Source organism: Lipophrys pholis, assembly GCF_963383615.2.
Source record: "Lipophrys pholis genome assembly, chromosome: 1".
Lineage (NCBI taxonomy): Eukaryota > Metazoa > Chordata > Actinopteri > Blenniiformes > Blenniidae > Lipophrys > Lipophrys pholis.
In genome coordinates, this window is record NC_137635.1 from 38133680 (window position 1) to 38154497 (window position 20818).

General features: G+C 39.7%; 4 protein-coding genes across 4 annotated transcripts; 1 reads left to right on the forward strand and 3 right to left on the reverse strand.

Moving 5' to 3' along the window:
• Positions 1-65: 65 nt before the first annotated feature.
• Positions 66-7418, reverse strand: casp8 (caspase 8, apoptosis-related cysteine peptidase). Its single transcript, XM_080464029.1, has 12 exons — positions 7266-7418; positions 4898-5035; positions 4606-4781; positions 4372-4477; positions 3551-3677; positions 3428-3474; positions 3275-3338; positions 3101-3165; positions 2893-3004; positions 2450-2577; positions 1726-2117; positions 66-1252 (listed from the first exon to the last, which is right to left on the reverse strand). Exons 2-12 carry the CDS (start codon positions 5003-5005, stop codon positions 1096-1098), a joined length of 1482 nt encoding a protein of 493 aa, XP_080320155.1. The 5' UTR covers positions 5006-5035; positions 7266-7418; the 3' UTR covers positions 66-1095.
• Positions 7419-7679: 261 nt separating this feature from the next.
• On the reverse strand, positions 7680-11415 carry catip (ciliogenesis associated TTC17 interacting protein). Its single transcript, XM_080464085.1, has 9 exons — positions 11185-11415; positions 10813-10998; positions 10102-10157; positions 9938-10024; positions 9546-9713; positions 9330-9454; positions 8512-8588; positions 8222-8277; positions 7680-8068 (listed from the first exon to the last, which is right to left on the reverse strand). Exons 1-9 carry the CDS (start codon positions 11357-11359, stop codon positions 7880-7882), a joined length of 1119 nt encoding a protein of 372 aa, XP_080320211.1. The 5' UTR covers positions 11360-11415; the 3' UTR covers positions 7680-7879.
• Positions 10770-19467, forward strand: LOC308110046 (transcriptional regulator Myc-B-like). Its single transcript, XM_080464070.1, has 5 exons — positions 10770-11488; positions 13322-13520; positions 16493-16785; positions 17404-18058; positions 18520-19467. Exons 4-5 carry the CDS (start codon positions 17413-17415, stop codon positions 19047-19049), a joined length of 1176 nt encoding a protein of 391 aa, XP_080320196.1. The 5' UTR covers positions 10770-11488; positions 13322-13520; positions 16493-16785; positions 17404-17412; the 3' UTR covers positions 19050-19467.
• LOC308110109 (caspase-3-like) lies at positions 12245-14806 on the reverse strand. The gene is made up of 6 exons (XM_080464198.1): positions 14554-14806; positions 14139-14464; positions 14019-14053; positions 13632-13737; positions 12987-13542; positions 12245-12898 (listed from the first exon to the last, which is right to left on the reverse strand). The coding sequence occupies exons 2-6, from the start codon at positions 14461-14463 to the stop codon at positions 12751-12753; spliced, it is 1170 nt and encodes a 389-aa protein (XP_080320324.1). The 5' UTR covers position 14464; positions 14554-14806; the 3' UTR covers positions 12245-12750.
• Positions 19468-20818: the final 1351 nt, after the last annotated feature.

The following is a 20818-nucleotide window of genomic DNA, read 5'->3' on the forward strand; positions in this document are numbered from 1 at the left end:
CAGTCAATCACAGGGGGTTGATGGGAGTCATCAACTGTTGTGCAAAAGAAAGACCACACCTTTTTCACATTCTCATTTATTACATTATGTAACATTCAATTCAGCTTTACAGTGAAAAACATTTACTCAAAAGAGAAAAGGGGTTTTGTTCACTCCCAATTCACCCTTTTTAAAAATACAATTAGGTAGTAGCTTTACACATTGCTTGCCATCGCTTACAGCACATTCCCAGGTTTCAATTGTGTGGGATTTCTCCTGATGCTCTAGTGCAGTGATTCCTCACATCCCTAAACAACTTTGGGTTGAACTGATCACTGTAAGATTGTCTGTTTGCCCTGTGATGCACTGGTGTGTACCTGCCTTCACCTGCAGCTATTGACTGGATCCAGCACTCTGCAACCCTGAGTTGTGGATGTGAGAAGTACCTTTTACAATACATTATTTTGTGAAAGCTTCATGAAGCCACTACAGAGCGACTGAAACTACATTAAATTGCACTTGGTGATGACTTCAGTAGAAACTTTTTATTGATACAACTTCAAAAACGTCCACTGACTTATGCAAGATTGAACGATGCGAACGGAAATGACAAACTGCTGTGTGCTTAATCCTGAGATTATTTTTGACTTGCAGGAGTAATGAAAAATGTCTGACCTGCTCATTGTCTTACGGTATACTTTGCAAATTAGTTATTCAATATTTATTAGTGCTGACGACAGCCCCACACCATAATATGCCCCTTCAACATTTAAAACACTGTTTATATAGAATCGTCCTCATTCAGAACAGAAAATTGCTTTTAGTAGATTTGATTCACATTTATGCTTCAATGAACTTGTATAAATATCATTGATAATGCAATCATATTTTTAATTTCAATGTCTTTGTGGATTTACTGACCAGCTTAAAAACAGGTGGGATGGTTTTTGAAAAGACAAATGACACTAAACATAAATTTGGCTTTTCTCTGTATTCGAAATAACAAAAAAGACTGATCTGGATAGTTCACGTTGTAATTTCTTATCATCTGCAAAATTCATATTCAACACACACAATTAACAAAGAAACATGTAAACCACAAATTCTAGCTGATATTCAGTGCTGGTTTCTGTCAGCCGAGATAAATTTGAGGACGAGTTTCTTTGTTAGAGTGTATTTCGGCTCTGGCATTTGTTTGCGGTTTAAATAATCTCCTCTGCTGACCTCCCTGTTCACTCGCGTCAGGACGGAGAGAATGTCATCCGGCTCGTCTCTGCAGAGAAAGCATCAGAAAAAATGTCTACATTAAATCACACATATCACATAGTTAACAGTATAAATAACATACAGGAGCACATCCTGCCTCTCTGATACAGTAGGCCACATTCACAGTCCATGAGAAACAAGAAAGACAGACAGAGAGATGCAGTGGAATTTCAATGTGTTTCCTAATATGGAAGAGAGGGAACAGCCTATGTGCTTCTTTGTCTGGAAAAAAAAACAACTTTTATATTACAAAGTGTACATTTCAATGGCCTGGTTTGAATATATAAAATGTCAGGACAAATAAGCCTCTTTTTTTTAATTGTATATAATAAAAAATCGATTTGATTAGGAAGAAAAAAACAGCAAATAAGTTTTTTTTTGGGAGGGTTGGTAAGTGGTAATCATTCATGAATCTGCGATTAAGCATAGGTCATCTGTAGTTTTAAAGCTTTTTACAATGTCACTCATGACGTCTCTCACCTTTCTGCTGACATGGTCAGCTGCCTGCAAAGCTCCTGGATGTAGATGGAGCCTGTGGTAGTGTGTCGAAACGACCTGAACTCCTGCACAGTGGCCATCCCGAGCAAGAAGTCAGCGTGTGACGGCACCGTCTCGCCAAGGACGGGACCTGCATCTTCCTCCAGACGAGTTTCTCGTTCAGTTTCCTCTCGTTTTGGCATTGGGGGAAACCGCAGTGCTCCTGCCTGGTAATTGCCGCCCTGACAAGCCTGGATGAAGAAGAGTTTGGGCTTTCCTGCTAAAGTGGGAGCTCGATCACTCGTAAATGGGAAAGTCAGGTCTCGAAGCATCACTTGCTTCTCGTCGGTACCGAAGACACAACCCATTTCTCCATGGGAGAGCACACAAATCACCTTCAATCAAACACAGACATGTGGTTTATTATTATTTATAGTTTCATTCAACATATATTTTCAAACTGGATTATTTCTTTACTGAACTTATCATAGAAATTTACATTTTAAGTAACAGGCGACACAGATAAATACGTGAAGGTTCAAGGATGGACTATTTGTTATAGAGGGTCATGGATTTCATAATAAGCACAGATACATGAGGCGTTTTTATCCACTCTCAGTCATGAATAAATAACTGTACCTTCACAATACCACAGACTAAGTTTAACCTATAAATGCTATGGGTGTTTACGTAAAACACAGTTTTAAAAGTTTGTCACAAGACTCACCAAGGCGTCATCATTCCGAAAATCCCTCCTGCTAATGTTCATAATTTCATGCAGGATTTTTTTTCCAGTCAAGTCCTTGTGTACGTTGACTGTAAAGCCGAGGCGGGTGAACAATGCCCTCAGAGCCTCTGTGTTAAAGAGAAAAGAGATAAGTGGAAGCCGTGCATGAAACTATCTCCTCTCAGTGCATCCTAATCTGTATGAGAAATGTTGCAATTGGTAAATATCTATTTGCTGTAACCATGATTCCCAAAGACTACAAGCTCATACTGTTGTGAAGCCAGCTTATTTTTCTGATTTGATTTATAATTTGATATTTGATTCACTTCTAAATGTGTTTCGCCTGACCAACTAAACAACTGAAAAAAACGTGGCTTAGTAGTCCAGAACGTTCTGTGCATATATAAATCAGAGCATGAGGCGTCAAAGATGACAATACATACTCTCGTCCTCCTGAGTTCCTTTTCGATTTTTCAAATCGTATCCAATAAATTTCTCATTGTTGATGATCACACACAACCCACGAGGGTCATGAACCATAGGATAGTACTCTGCCTACAGGACAAGCAGACAAACATGAGTCTTGATGCTTTGATAAACAAATAAACCATCAATTAATGTGAAACATTGTGTGTTTCCTGGAGGGCTTACCGGATCAGAAAGAGAGAGGGACCTTATGTTTTGTTGTGCATCAGAGTAAACATTCACTTCTCCAACTGAAGACAAAAACCAACAATGTTTATATTTGTCATAGCCGACAATATTGACGACGTGTGAATAGTTAGGACATTATGATTTACATGACATTTCAAAAAGGACACTTACAGCTTAGTTGAGTCTCTGATATGTGCCGTGAAGGGCGTTGTGGGAGGGTGTCATTGTTGACTTGCTGCATGAAAAAAGTAAACAGCAGCCATTAATCCAACTTTTTACTGATAAATGATTGATTGATTAGTTCAAACACATACAAACCCTCACCTGATTATCCATGCTGACATGAGCATGGACAAGCGGCTGGGTGGCATCTGCAAAGACATATTATTTTTTTTAATCTTTACTGTAAACATGCAAGATGTACATGTTTTAAAGAAAACACCATACCTTTGTACTTCTGCACCATCAATGCCAGCTCCCAGTCCAAATCCTGTAATACTCCGAGCAGCTCATCAACATTCGTATTTGACATCAAACCTAATTTTTCCATTTCAACAAACACATCAAGCGCTGTCTGGAACGAACACATCAAAAAATATCCAATCAATTTAGAATTTGCAGTTATTTATGACTTGAGGTACAATAAAAGGTTCTGGTAAACAACAATCTGTATGCAAATGATGAATTGAAAATGAACTTTGTATGACGCATCCCAATCAGATGCCTGAACCACTTCCAACTGGCTCCTCTCAATGTGGAGGAGCAGCGGCTCGACTGTGAGTCTCTCCCGGGTGGCTGAGCTCCTCATTCCATCAAGAAGAGTGACACCCACCACCCAGCGGAGAAAACACCTTTCGGCCGCTTGTATCTGTGATGTCATTCTTTCCGCCATAACCCAAAGTTCCTGACCATTGATGAGGGTGGGGATGTAGACTGCCTGGTAAACTGAGAGCTTTGCTGTTGTACCTCTGTGGTAGAAGTGGCTCCAATGTGGTTCTTAAAATGATCTGAGTTGATAATTGCTGATATTTACATGTGTTTTTACACATGTTACATATAGTTTTGGACTGCACAGTACAGAGGCATTTTACTCCAATATAATAAAGCCTGTTTCTTTGTCCACACACACAAATATTTTGAAGAAAGAAAACAATGGATTTGCCTCAGCATTTTTGGTTGTAAAGCAAGTTCATCTCAGTGTTAGGTCAAAAATAATGTTTGCAGGTGGATCGTGCATGAAGTAGAGAGGTGTGTAGTCGAGTTCTCACATTGCTCAATTCTATTTGTCTCCTGGGCAGCTTGTCATGCAATAAGAACTTCATCTTGTCAAAATTCTCCTGCGTCATGTTGTCATATATTCTGTACAGCATCACCCTGATGCAGGAACAACCAGGTGAGAAAGAAAAAGAGGAAAAGGGAAATAGAAATGTTGATAATCACACTTGCAGTATTTTCGTAACATTGCCGAAGTAAATTGAATATCAGTTTCTTTCATTGTTTACCTGTAGTTTGACAGAACAGGACTTGAATCTGTTTCCTCTAGTTGCCTGCCATCTGTTACCAGGAGGTCGAGAAGATCTGTTCGCCGGAGCGTGTGGAGCAACTGTGATAGGAAGACATTGTTCTCCAGAAGACCTTTTTCCTCTAGTCTCAGGAAGAGTTTCTTTGCATCTTTGATCTGCAGAACAACCAAATGACTCAAATTCTGCCAGCAATCGTGAAATAAGAAACTCTATAACACAGCTGGTCAACATTCTGTTTAGGACAAATAAAAAGGCATTTGATGAGGCTGACCCCTTCCAGGCGTTTCCTGTTCACATTGTCCGAACACAGGAAGCAGAGCGCCGCCACGTCAGAGGAGTCCAGACCTTCATCTATGCGGGACAGGAGCAATCTGTCCATCGTACTCTAACGAGGCTCGCCGCAACAATCCTGTTGGAAGAGGTGAAACACAGGAGGAGAGGAAGTCTTTAACCAAAACCACTTGACTTTTCAACATAAAACCACTATAACATTATTCCCTTTTTACTAAACAAATAATTATATTGATAAACGCGCCATTGCATCAGTACCAAAAAAGCTGTAATATTGTGCAATTAAAAGACTATATTTCCACCAATAAAAATATCCAACAAATGTTTTTGCTTATAACAGCTTTTGAAAGCCAAATTTTATTCAAACTACTAAACATTTAAAGTAGGGATTAATGTTCTATATTGATATTTTAGTATTTTTCAAATATCTTTAGAATTTGTTTTCCCATTTTGTTCACTTTTTGTATGGCTTAAAAAGAAGCTGTTTCCTTTAATGCCAAATTGATCTGTTGAAGTTGGGTCTTCAAAACTTCAGGTCAATCAGTTGTAAAAAGAGGAACTCGCACACGGAGGCAAAAAATGGTCAAAATTGAAAGATGTCCAAGCCAGACAAGGTGTTTATTGCAGATACCAACAAGTCCAACACCAGTGAGGCCACCCCTGGAGTGAACTGACACCGTCTCATTCGTCCCCTCGATTCATACTGTCGGACCAGGGGAAGACTCCACCCCCGATCCTCCTTCTCTTATGTCATATACATTAGCTCATTCCTCCATTATGTTACGTAATCAGGTTGACCCATGTCCCAGTATGGGGGTCATGGCTTTTTATTTTTAATCTGAAGGACCGCCAACCATCCACCAGACAACTGTTGTTACCTTCTGAATACATGTTTATGTTTACACATTATTGACAGATTCAACGTTACATGATTACACACATTAGAGTACATGCTTAGTGTTTACACACGTGTTTGGTCATAAGCCTGAATGCACTCTCTATGACGAAGCTCTTTACTCAAATTTAAGTGCATCTGTCATGGCTCTGCAGTCTGTTTACATTACTTCATCGTCCCTGTCCAATTCTGTTTACATTAACAGCTGATGAAGGGGCGGTCTGCTTTGCATCGGTTTACATTCTCCTGACCAGGGACTGGGGTGCCACTACAGATCCTAGGGTTAAGGTTTGAGTTAGGGTTAGAGTCTTGTGCCAATCATTGTGGTGTTTCAGTCTGTGGAAATGGAACAACCGAAAATCTACTTTTATGTACGCCTGTAAATAAATTGGATAAATGACTAAATTAAACAAAAGGTGGCCTTTCTGGTTTCATGTCTAAGGACAATCACAATTGGTTTTGACCTTACAAAAAAATAAACACAAACAAAATTCTGCAGTTGCTCTTCGCAGCAAAAATGTTAACAGTTCTCCAGTATCACAGTGTTTGTAATTATTAATCAAGATTAGATTGTACTTAAACTTATTATAAGTTTTTTTAATCACAACATTTGTGTATACTAAAACCTTTCCCATATAAGATATGAATTTTTTTTATGATTTTCCCATGTTTTATATAATTTTAGTATTGATACATTCTTATTAAGGAATCTATATTTTTATCCAGTTAATCTTTTTTTAAATCTAAATTTTGATTTCGATTTCAAGAACTTATTCATTCATTTACATATTTCACAATTAACAATCTGTCCAGCTGCCTTTATCCGGGAAATATTCCTTACCTACAGAAAATGAGTCACTCACTCATGATACTGAAGCAAACCAAACAAATAACAATAAACACTGGGTGTCAGTGAGCTGACTATTTGTGCACAAGTTACTGCATATTTTATTAGTGGTAGGAATACATTGGACTGCTGCTTGTCAACTATTGGGGTAAACCCAAATAGATCCACTCTTTTGGAATATTTTGTTGAAAGAGTGCTCTTTACGACTTTTTCCTGGCATTTTTTAAATTGAGGACATGTCTAACATATAGAGTGAGTTCCAATCTATGTGCTACTTAAGACAATATTGTATTTGTGTTGGTCACTTTGTCAATATTAACTTAAATTTTACTCTTTAACTTTGAATTGATTCGGATGTGTGTGACGTCATCACGTTTGTTTGACTTTATTTAGAAAAGCTTTTGTTCAAGCTGAGCGACACCAAGATTAACTGTTGACTTGAAACCGTTTATCGTTGTTATTATATCACAACGAGCGGTTAAAATGTTGTATTATATAACGTGAAGTGAGAATGAAAACCCAGCCGGGCTTCGGTAACAAACGCCGAGTTTCAGTCTCCGTCTGTTGATGTGTAAAAAAACTAAACAAAACCACAATTAAACTTACCGCGTTTGGCTTGTTCGTCCCTCAAACTTTATGTTTCCACTTCACAGCGATGTTGTCAAAGTATTTCTTCCCAATAGAGTGAAGTTAAGTCTTTCAGTTCAGTCTAGCATTTGATACCGCCGATACTGATAAAGTTTCGCTTTCAGAGGAAGTACAGGAAGACCAAAGTAAAAGCCAGCTGTCTTTAAGATCGAACGTTTTGAAATGTAATTTCCTCAACTCATTGCTTCTTCAAGTTAGAAAAAGTCACTACCGCACACAGCTCAGTTGCAACGCGGTTCTGTGAAGTTATGACAGAGTATCACGTTTGTTTGTTTTTTCTTCAACATTATTTTGAAACCCCGTTCACCTCCAGCTGATTTGACACGCGTCCTTTTTCTTTGGAGACACGCCTAAAAATGATTTCCCCCCAAAAAGTTTCAAAAGACTTTATTCAGATTTTATCAGTTGTTTCAGAATGTTCACAAAGTGTTTTAATAAATTACAAGTCATTTACCACACAGAAGAAAACAGGAATACAATTTCTAAACAATTTATTTTTAAGTTTATTACAAAAGTAGAGGAAGATGTGAAAAATAACTAAGAAGTTGAGAAATATGGTCCTGTATGTACATTTAGATTGACTGGGCTTCTGTATTTGGCTCTGGAGGACGACGAGAGGTGAAAGGAAGGAAGTATTCTCCTGCAAACTGGACCACATCGTCTGGTTTTCTCAGTAACAGGGATTGCAGGAAGTCAGATACCAGGGCTCGGATCTCTGGGTGCTGTTGGAGGTACAGGGCGTGGTTTGCCTTTATCTCTTCCTGCCACAAAAACACATTAACATTCAGAACCTGTGCTGTTGTAGGATTTACACAGTTTGTTGAGAAAGATATGTGGGTCAGAGAAGACATCACAATCTAAATACAGCCAAGTATTGAGAAACTGTTATAGCACATGAGAACATCACTTGTCACCTTTCTGTCCAGAAACTTGGAATGCATCTCCATGTCCTCTTCCAACGCTAACACAGCTACAAACACACGACATTAGAATTCAGACTCAGCCTCATTACAAACTCAAAAAGCATAAAGACACAGTATAGACAGAACAACACAAGTGTAAATCTTACAGGGGGCAAATCTACATGCATATAACAATACAGAGAAATATACCAAGTAATTATAGATATCAACATGGAGACATTTTTCTTAAAACTACTTAATTAACTAATTACTTTTTTTTCCGCTTATGTGGGGATTGTTACCTTTTTCTGTCTTTGATGGCAACTGCAGAAGCCTCATGGTCACTGGAGAGCCCACCTGTACTCTGCTGGCCAGGTGTCTGATGACAGAAAATAAGCAATACAACTTAATGAAATATCAAGTTGTGAATTTTAACTAAATATGACTTACAGTGTATTGATGTCTTTATTAAAATTCCAAGTTCAAGCGTATTATATTTCACTAAATTGAATGTTATAAATCTGCTGATGGAGGCATGTTGGGAAAAACCCAGAAGTACCACCTAAGATCACTTAAGTACATCGCTAAGGGTTTACAGATGTGATGACGACTTTGACGGACTGTTTTTTGCCACAAAGTAGCTCCAAATTACAAGTTATTAAATGGATATTTTTATGGATTTTTCTCTCATATCTGGAGGATAGATTTATTTTTTCTTTGAGTCTCCAATATTTGGCAATGCAGTAGGATCGTTTTATCACATGCTGATATGAACTCTTAGACATTTAGAGGAAGATGAATCTGTCTAGTGGAGTTCTTCACAAGTAAACGATATTTGAAATGTGATCACTCATTTAGTTTTGTAAGCCAACAGAAGCAACATGCGTTAGAAAATACTATCTTAACCTTTAAAAATTAGTGAAATTTTATCTGAATATCCACTGTGCCAAATCTCCATCTGAAAAGCTCTCACAATCATGTATTTGAATCAAATGTACAAGATTTCTTTCTAAAACGTAGTGTTGTGAAAGTATGGAGCGACATCAAAAAGAAACAAACATTGAGTCAAGTGCTTGAGTAAATCTACATAATTAGTTGTCACCACAATAGTCGAGCTTACCCATCATCTAGAAAGTAGCTCTGCCAGGTGGTGGGACCGTCTTCCACAGAGTGAACTATCCTCTCCACACCAAAAACGTTTAGGAGCTCACCCCGAGCTTCAAGCTGCTTAAAACCCAACTCGCTCTGATCACACACAGACAGAAAAAAACTTAGTATACTTGTCCAATATGTCACTAATGAACCAATAATTTAATTCTCTGGTTTAAATACTTACAAACATTGTGTGAACGATGTGTAGCTGTTGGTCCAGTGAGACAAAAAATATGTGTTCTGGCACTTTCTTTCTGAGAGCCATCAGACGCATCAGCAGCAAGCTGGAGCCCTCTGTTACCAGCCCACCAAGATCAGAAATGGGATATGAAATGCAGGTTTTTGTCACCTCCTGTAGACACATGCACACGTACAGTTACTTTGCTGGATGAACTGTGGTTCAGTGTGTAACAGTGAGCAAGATTGTGTTTGCGTTGGTGTAAACTCTGCTGGCCAAAAGGACCATGTTGGTGAGAATTTGCAACCTGCAACTCAAGTCTAGTCTTGTCTAGTTGGTCGTGAAAATGGATGTATGATTGAATAAATGAACGTTTACTATGCTGTTTCCTGTCTTACCTCTCCCACTCTGGTAACTTTATTGATCACCATCTCTCCATTACACTGCACCATGTGACACCTGTTGTCCACGCTGCTGCCCTTAAGCTGAAAAAGTGGGAAGCAGGTGAGGGTTATTTTCATTCAGTAAAACCACGTATGTTATGGCTGCTACAGTTACTCACTTTGACATACTCGTGGAAATCTTCCTCCAGAACCTCCAGGTCACTGGTTAGGTAGGCTTAGGTGGTCAAGGAAGACATATCAAATTGCATTAAGAAAAAAAAAATATATATATATAATGGACATGGTCTTCTCTCAGCGTCCCTGTCAGAGACAAAGCTATGACCGGGTCGGCAAAGGCCTTCCCTGAAATCTGACTGGACATCTCAACCGCTACCTCAGGTGACTGATGTCAGATAAACATATTGAAAAAGTAATGATAAAGGCAAATTAAGAATAATAATTAACAGCTATCAAGTTTCTCTCTTGTGTGGATCAAGTTAATGCAACTTGAATACAACAATCTGATGTCATTTTTAAAGTTGTTTCACAATTCATTTAAACTAATGACAATAAGTTGCACATGTAGAAGAGAAAATAATTCGTCTCCAATAGTTTTGTGAGTTGGCTTGTGTTTGCCTGAAGCTATGCAGCACTGGATTAATGGGATTTTGTGGGGTACATTTAAGTTAGTAAATATATTATCAACTTCATTTGTACGAGACTCAAAATAAATTCCAACGAATGCTCAGAGATGATCTCAATGCCAATGTAACCTGTTAACTTTTGTGAAAGTCTACGACCTCAGACCACAGACCACCCCTTGACTGAAATTCTACTTCTGTCACAGGTTCCCTGTTCCCTCCAGCACCTGTCACTGTTCCCTCCATCACCTGTCACTGTGGTTCCACAAGGGATGTCATCAATGGTTCCATGGCTTTGAGCATGCACCAGCACACAGGGCTGTTCAACTCTCCGAGCAAACTCCACCACCACCTCGAAGTCCCCCAGGTTTCTGCCTCCCTCTGACACAGTCCCCAGGGAGTCTGAAAACACACACCTCTGCAGCTCTGCAGGCTCTGTGAGAAGTGTGAGAAAGACTTTGAATGTTTCTGGGATCATAATTCTACTCGTGGCAGCTCACCATTATTTGGCACTGGAGGAAGTCAAGATGTGCCAAGAGCAGGTGGTGCGATCTCAAGCACACGCAGGTCTGGATTTCTGTTGACCACGACCGCATCAGTAAGAGGAGTTTATCTGCTTACCAACGCTGGACATGAACGCGAGAGCTTCAGGGGAGGATGTAAACTTCTCTCCCTGGTCGGGTTTTTCAAGCGCGAGAGCTTCAGGGGAGGATGTAAACTCCTGTCCCTGGTCCGGTCCTTCAGTCATCGCCATGGCACCCACAGAAGTGTCGTCCACCAGAGGGGCGTCTTCCATTTGCGGCGTCAATACGGCGGATTCTCCGAGAGGTACCGAGCAGCGTTGCCAGATCTCGCGATAGAAACAAACAACCATCTCCATGGAAACCAGCCCCGAAAAAACACAACAGCTGAACCGGATACGGAGGTAAACGCGTAAACGCAGCTACAATACCGTAAAGCAAGAGATACGTGCGCAGTGAAAAATAAAAATCAAATTTCTACTACTGCTACCCGTATGAGGAAATTACTATAATAACCGAAACATTCTCATTTAAACTTGATTGGATAAGCATCTTCCGACTTCAGAGTACACACACTGCTTCACTTTGGATTTAAATGTGTGCAAAATCAGAGTGCAGGAAATAAGAAACCTGTTAATCCCACTTTCATGAAGGAGTAGCTCACAGACTACCTGTGATTGTTTGCGTCATGATCCTCAATATTTGTTTTATAATGCACGTGTTGGATTCTTCAGCACTTCCCTGGTGGTCTAGTGGTTAGGATTCGGCGCTCTCACCGCCGCGGCCCGGGTTCGATTCCCGGTCAGGGAACTACCTTTTATCTCTTCCTGAATTTAGTGATAAACCTGGTAAGACATACATTTAAATGTTTCGACAAGATAAAATATCCAGTATATGTTGGTGCTACAGTATTCATAGGTACATATTAATCAGACACATCTGAATTAATCTGTAGCTGCTATAAAGTCAGTACATATATTGGGTCTATGAGTGTTTTGAAATAATGAGGACTATGAAATACCTTCCTTATGATTTTAAAAGCAAACATGAGCATATTATAATCTTAAAATCTGACTGTCCATTATTGTGGAGAAATAAACATAGAAAAAAGCCTTTGCTCTCCATAAAATGTAGTGAAATAAGTCAGTGCAATGTTTGTTGAGTAATTATCATGGAAAATGTTACTTTAATATTTAAACAACAGGTTTAGTTCTGGGTGTGAAACGCATGAGGTGCCAAACAGATCAAAGCAGGTAAATGACTGCAAAACTTAGTAAATAGTAAATAGTGAAAACGTTCTCATTTAATGCTTTTTTTTAAATGACCAACTCAATTATACACACTTATGGTATGTTGGATATTATTTTTTAAACAACTTTACAGGACATCTCTAAGTTCCCATTAACTGCAAATGATAATTTGTTGGAATTTTAAATTAAAACTTAGACAAAAGAGTTGTACATTCAAGTTGAATTTATTTCAGAAAATGTGCGACAGTCAAGAAAGACAAAGATCTCGAACAAAGCCAATTTTGAAATGATAAAATTGAGATGATATAAAAGATAGAAAACATTTCAACAAAATCTTATTTTTAGAGTCAATATTTTATCTTCATATTTTGAAAAACTACAACAAAAAAACATTATATTCTGTACTATTGTAAGATTCACTTGATATGTGGTGACAGCACAAGTGTCTTCGTCAGTCTGGACGTAAACTCAGACATCTGCTTCCCGGCGCCAGGTCGGCGAGCAGCCTCTTTCAGGCTGACGTCTTTGTTCACACGGTGAAGGATTCTGGTGATATCTTCCCCCCTAAAATAACATATAGTGTATCAACACATGTTGTTACATCGCTATTGTTTGGAAGTTACAGTGCAAATATTTGGAGTTTTAAACTTACCGGGGACAACAATCCTTTAGCTGATCACACAAAGCCTGGATGAACCAGCTCCCATTTATGACGTGTCTTATTGCTTCATAATCTTCGACAGTGGCAACAGCGATCAGAATATCGGCCTGCTCAGGGATGGAATGTGAGGAACTATCGTCAGCCTCCAGTTCATTCACTACGACTCCTTGCTGTATTCCCTTTCCTTGGCAGGCCTGGATCACAAAGACTTTGGGCTTGCCTTTCAGGGCCGACTCCTCGGTTGTTTTGAACATTGTTGTGATACTTTTGATGGAAAGAGGTTTATTGTCAATCCCCAACACGGTACCCTTCTCTCCATGACTCAGGATACAGCAGATGAATGCATCACCGTGGTGAAGGTCCTGATCAAGATCAGTGAACTTGGAGTCAAGCCACTCCTCTACCTTGAACTCCAGTTTCAGCTGCAGCTGAGCGAGGTCACTCAGAGAAGCAAAGCACATCAGTGTTCGCTCCATTTGGTCCATGGTTTGTTCTCGACACATCAGCACCCTGAACCCCAGCCAGGTAAAGACCTCAGCCAAACTCTCTGTAGAAATGTACAGGGAAAAATAATTAATCTGCAGGCATGAACAAACAAAGACTTTTTTTTTTACCATTTTTCCTTTTGGAATGTACCAGCATCTTTGTCAGTTCCACTCCTCTTTCTGCCATCCTGGAATTCCTCATTATTTATGATGACACAGAGGCCGGTGGGCTTGCTGTTCAGTTCATAAAAGTCATCCTAAGAATGACCAAAGCAAATTTGTTAATGTAAATACCCTTCTTAATGAATTACAACCTTTAGCAAATGTTAATTTATGAACTATTACAGTAATATTTGTGATTAAGGACAAACAACAAAGTGATGTTTGTGTTACTACAGACTAATATGATAATTTCATCACAACACAGCATTATCAGTCTGAGTAACATGACAAAAAGGGATTTGTCGATAACAAGTATTTATGACTGAAACATCTCAAAAATGTTAAATAAGGCATTATTTATATAGTACGATCTCACCTTCTTTTTCCTTTTGCTCTCTGGTAGATGAATATCTGAGTAAAAGTGTGAAACAGAATTAATACAAACATTAAACAATATTTACTTGATGTGAAAGAGCAGACTTGTGCATCACTGTACCACTGTGAGCAGAAGGTGGTGAAGGACAGGCATTCTTCAGGCTAACGGTCTCCAGTGCAGGAGCAGTGGCCTTAAAGGCGTCGTCGGTCTCCAGGAGGTCCAGGAAGTCTTTGCAGGTGTTTTCTCCTTTCATCATAATCTTATCTACGAACATCACGACTTGTTCTTCCACATCTCCTTTGTTGCTCGAAAGAATGTCGCACTCTCGATCAGTTATCAGCTTTTTCTCATGGGCTTTGTCGAGGATCAACTTGTGGTTACTTGACCGAGACAAAGTGTTAATAATCTGTATTTTCTTTCGTCTTATTGTCTCTTTGGCGGACATGCTGCGCCAGAGAAAAAGAAACAGATAGGAAGTGAGATTATTTTAGAGAAGGCCATGGATCACTCTTAATATGGAAATGTAAAGTCTTACTTGAAGGATTGTCTGGTAGTTTTGAAGACAGGAGGGTTGTTTCGATTTCAAAAATCGTCGTTCGGAACCAAAACACGTAGATTTGAAGGCGATCATCCAAATTAAAACGTCAAACAGGAAGCACAAATTGCCATTCATATGCTTATTCCAGATGCAATATGCATGTAAAAGCAACGTGCACTGAAGGATAAGGTACAACTGAACCGAGAGACAGACGACTGGAGCCTCTGCTTGTTTGTGTATGCGTGTGTATATATGTGTAAAGGACGCTCGCCCCCTAGTGGCGAAGAATTAAAACTGACTGTAGAATACCGGAAACTGGTATTCAACCTCTGATCCACATGCTTGAATCTGTGAAAATTGATAAACTAGAACAACAAAACGGTCTTCCTAAACCTGAAAGGTTGTGAAACTTTAAAACAATGGGACTGTGTCGTTCTCTGTGAAAGAAAATAGTGGTGATTTCACACAATGACCACGTGGAGAAGAAGGGGAAAAAAAGACCTTGAGTCGAGCCGTGCTGTCAAACGAAGGCTCGACGGACTCAACGGTACTATAAAATGGAGTCACATGACAAACGAGTAAAAAAGTTCAACGTGAGCCCGTCAGTGTTTGAGTCTGACCTGACCATGGAAAAACTATGTCATAACAACGTACGAATACCTTTCAGTATGTTTATATTACCTGAATTCAACCGAGACAGCGTAAGTCCCTGGTGGTCTAGTGGTTAGGATTCGGCGCTCTCACCGCCGCGGCCCGGGTTCGATTCCCGGTCAGGGAACTAAGCTTTTTGTTTTGAGATGTGTCCAATGTTACCTAGAATTCATTCAGTTGGATTTCGAAATATCATATAACAAAATTCCTACTATGTTCTGTTCAATACATCACTCTTTACAAAAAACACAAATAGAAACAAAAAAAACAACAAAACAGTGAATCTTTATATTGAAGCAGTGTGTTGTTTAAACGCCAGATGACAGCAGAGTAAATGTTTTCTTCAGAGCAGGAAACAGAAACAAGCGTAGGATTTCTATCATAGACTTGAATTAAAAAGGAAATTTTGAAAACGAATATTTTGAGACGATTGAAATATAGATATGCAACATTAATACAGTAGCGTGGAGTACAATTAAAGCACATCTGCATACTTAATCATCCATCCATCAATTCCATACAACTTTTTTCCAAGTCGAGGTTGCAGAGTGCTGGAGCTGATCTCAGGCTTTAGTGAAATCACTACATCACTAAAGTGGCCCCAGGAAATCATTGAAGCAATAGATAGCAGACCATTTGTCCAATACAGTTGTAAAATACAGAAGAACACTTTAAATTGCTGTATATCTATATTTCTCTCTCTCTCTCTCTCTCTCTCTCTCTATATATATATATATATAGCATACATACATTTTTTGGGGTCTATTTTTGTTTATTATTGCTTGGTTTCAATCTGCTTTTCGTTCATAAAATGTATTCTATTTTCATCCTGTATTCCTCTATTTGGATTTTGAATATATCGTTTCATGTAATTATCAATGTCACATTTGTCACTTTATTCATTTATTTACAAAATAATGTGTATTGTTTCCTTTTTTGCTTTAACATCAAAGTCTAAAACTATCCAGTTCGCCACAGTTTTACGCGTGTTTTTATTTATCTACTTGTTTATTTGTTTATTTCTCGTGACTTCATCACTGACAGAGAGCTGGTTTCCCGGAACTTTGTTCCTTTGCATCATTTACAGTCAGCACTGACCAGCCTCTTACATCGCTACTCTCGTACACATCCGCGGAATCAGATAGTTCCCAGAGTTGTTGCCTCGTTTCGGTCATTATACAAGGAGTGCGTAGTAAAACTAGAATAATATTGATGAATAACTAGTCGAGATTATATTTCATGCCATGTCAAATACAGTAACATGGTGTTTTTGTTTGTTACGTAGGTCACGTTTGGCGGGAAAATGTGTGGTCTCTGCGGATGGAGCGAGAGCGGTCTGCTATATAAACGCTGGGGAGCTGTGATGTCGGAGTTATTCCAACTGAGGCGGAGGAGAGGAGGCGAACTCCCTACCCTGTGGAGTTCACGTTTATAGGTCACAGTCATCTGTTTTTTATCAACAGACGCTTTATTTTTCCTCATACGGACTTGTTTGATAAGATTAACTTGGAAGAATCAGCTTTCTATTTTTGGACATTTGAATTTCTCTTAGTTTTCACATCAGTCAGAAGAATAACGGTGAGTTTTAAAGACCACTCGGTTGTAGTTTTACTTGTCCCCAAATTAGTTTAAAAAACACTTCAGAATTACACTCGAAGTTTACTTTATCAAGTCTACCAGCTTGCATTTTGATTATTGCATCTGAATACTGACATTTTTTTATCAAATAACACCTGAGACCAGCTCAGCTCTCAGCAGGTAGCCTCAGTTTGTTTACTCTCTGTGCGGTTTGTTTACTGTTGTTTACAAAGGTGTGTAATTTGAATGATTACAGCTTTAATACTTTTTTTTTTAAATGTCATTTGTCTTTTTTTCAAATGTTTGAGTCCAAAGTGATGTGATAGTGTGTATTAGATGTCAATATTTGGTTGCTCTAATTCTGTTTAGTCAGAATAAGAAAATAACCACAGTGATCCTACTTACTTTGTTACATCGACTTTGGTGTCATTATTGATCAGAGTCGAGAACTCAGTTTTAAATGACCAGTTTAATTTACTTTTTAGCTGTAATGCATTTGCTGTGATTTGATAATGTCTGACCTTCGGATTTGTTTCATGCTCCCTATGTTTAAGTTTGTATTATCAAATGTATAATCCAGTTAAACCGAGTCTAAGGTTTGTTTTAATTCTTCCACAGGAAGCCATAATGCCACCAGTGTTAACCATGTCCAGCACAAACTACGATTATGACTATGACACTATTCAGTCATATTTCTTCCTGGATGGGGAGGAGGAAGACTTCTACGCTCCTCCACGCAGCCAGGTCCTCCCGGGTCCCAGTGAAGACATCTGGAAGAAGTTCGAGCTGCTGCACACACCTCCATTGTCCCCCTACCGGAGACCCTCAACCCCCGATATCTCTCCATCTGCCGCTGACCACCTGGAGATGGTCTCCGACCTGCTCGACGAGGAGTGCAACCCATCAGCAGCTTTTCTCCAGTCCTTCATCATACACGACTGCATGTGGAGCAGCAGCTTTGCAGCTGCCACTAAGCTGGAGAAGGTGGTGTCTGAGCGGCTGGCTGCCCTCCAAGCCCGCCGAGACTCCAACAACACACCCAACACTGACGATATCTCTGACCAAGCCGAAGATCAGCAGGTTTGCAGGTCTCAGGGACCGACGGCTTACCTGCAGGATCTGAACTCAGAAGTCACGGACTGCATTGACCCCGCTGCGGTGTTTCCATACACCGCACTGGGTGGGAAACGGAACAACAATGAGGCAGAGATGGAGGTGGGATCAGATGTGTGTCTGGACTCGCCACCACTCAGCAGTAGTGACAGTGAATCAGGTGAGAATCATTCAGGAGTGTACATGTTTGGATTCTCACTTCGTGGAGAAGCAGAGTGATATCTTAAGTGCTATAAAAGTAAAACGTGGTCAGACCAAGGCCGAATCAGCAACTGGTCAGATTTAATGAAGATGGCTATTAAATGTATGTATCTTACTGTGATAAAAGGGGTCGTCTACTGTGTAAATCTCGATGGTGGGTAACTTACTGGATCACAAAGTCAAAATTAGGCAAGCCGCTTTCAGGATTCATTCATCAGTCCATCCATTCATCTTCCATATCACATATAAGGTCACAAGGGGCTATAGCTGATCCCAATGACTATGCACAAAGGCGGGGCAATGATTTAGAAATATTGATGATAAACTTTCATTGTTTGTAAAAATACTCTGTATTTAATTTTTTTTTAACCTGCCTGTTCAGTGATCATCTGCATTTATACCACTTTTCTCTTTTCTCAGAAGAAGAGATGGATGAGGATGCTGAGGAGGATGAAGAGATTGATGTGGTGACTGTGGATGGGCGAAAAGCGTCTGGAAGGTCGGTCCCCTCTCCTCTGGTCCTCAAACGGTCTCAAATCAACATGCATCAGCACAACTACGCTGCCCAGCAGCCATCGGCGAGCACCCAGCAACCTGCCGCGAAGCGGCTGAAGGCAGATGGCGTTTGCCCGGCGCACAGGCCGGGTGGCGGCCGCAGGTGCTGGAGCCCGCGGTCAGACAGCGACGACAACGACAAACGCAGGACTCACAACGTGTTGGAGAGGCAGCGACGAAGTGAGCTGAAGATTAGCTTCCTGGCCCTGAGGGATGAAGTCCCGGCAGTGGCCAACAATGACAAAGCGGCAAAAGTGGTGATTCTGAAGAAAGCGACTGAGTTTATCGGGGAGATCAGAGCGGATGAGAGGAAGCTGCTGACCACAAAGGATGCGCTGAGGAAGAGGAGCAGAGAGCTGAAGCGCAGACTGGAGCAACTCGGAACTTTACATTAACTTTGTCGTCAATCGTTTGTGTTAATTTACTTTATTCATGTCAAACTGAACAGTGGTCAACGACTGATCATGTGAAACCCTCACATAGATGAAGCACTCTGTGGAACTCAACACCGCAGGGCTGTCAGCTGGTCTGATATCTTAGTGCTTGTATTTATTTAGTTTGAAAACGTGTGCACATTCTTTAAAAGTTTATTTGGCTCAGAAGTCAGTTGTGGAGAACTGTCTTTGAAGGCAGCATCTGTATGTTTATTTCCAGCTCATAACAATCATGTAATATTGTGTTTATTTAAACGGTGTCCCAAATGATCAAATTGTTTATTTTTATATCGCCAACTGAAATCAGCTGGAGTAGAAAACGATGAGAAGAAGTGAAAGCTTGTCAATATAAACAGTCTTCACATGGCTAAGGTAATGGAATTGTCTCTGTGAAATTTGTCTTCACTTTTACACATGTAGAAGAAAAAACAAAGCCAGATAATAGTTTATCATAATGGCTCTAAAGAAAATCCCAACTCCACAAATCTTCATAAGCCACAGAAACACCATCGCTGCTCAAACCTTTATTAATGTTAATAGCAGTCAGGCCAAATGATTTCTTAAATATTTTTGTTTGGTAATCTGCATCTTGAGAACGTCTCAAATTCATCCTGTTGTAGTAGAATTGGATGAAAAGCGAGGATGTTTGACGTTCAACATCTCGAGTTTATTGTGAAACCCGAAGGCAGAAAATTAGTTGTAGACTTTCCTTTAAAGATAAATTTGAACTGGTATAGTAATGTAATGGATCGATCTGTGATGGTTTCACAGACCCATCAACATTTTTGTCGTGTCATCCGTACTCCAGCTAACAAAGTCAGCGCAGCAGAAGCTGTTTTTTTGTGTTTTCCTCAAAGACAATGATGGCAAACAGGAGTAAATTCATCTCGGTACACATGAAATGACTTAATTGCTCGTCGAGCATCAAAAACGTAAGACATGGAACGATATGTAACATGGACAAGTAATGAATGAACACAGCAGTATTACAATGGAAAAAAAGACTTGTAGAGAACCCTGGTCTTGTAGTGCTGACTCATAACAAATCAGACTGCTGAGTCATGCAGGGATGCTGCAGATTATCCAACATGGTCAGTGATGACTAAAGCAGCTCCTGTTTCCGCTACACACAGTTTTTGTCCCAAATTTTTTCTTTCCAAGGCTCATACACACGCACACACACACGCAAATTTGAGTTACCGATCAAACTTAAGAGTTGTTTTTGGACTGGGAGGAAAATAGAGTATCTTGGGGACTGAGGAGTGCTTACCACTACATCACACTGTGGTCCTACCCACAGTTCTACTACAATGAACAAACTTCACATGCAAACATGAGGACAGAACTGATTTGAAAATGTCCCTGAAGGAAAGTGACTTCCACATGACCATGTAGGGACTGGAAGACTCTCTCTAGTGCCCCTTTAAAAAAATCTCCTCTCACTTCAAAATAACACTGTAGATTTCTGGTACCTGGATAGAGCAAAAACAGATGTTCTTATCTCCGTTTTACACATAGAAGTCAAGGTGAACGACATTGGCCTCTCAAAAAGGTAAATGAAACAAAAGGTTTTTGTCTGCTCTCAACCAACAAAGATATTTCAACTCATATCCTACGTTTACAAATGTGAGCAGGTTCATCTTCTCGTCTTTAATCCGAAACATGAACCAGTAAAAACATCAGTTGTGGTCATTAGTCAAAGTTTACTATCTAAAAAACTCTCAAACTAC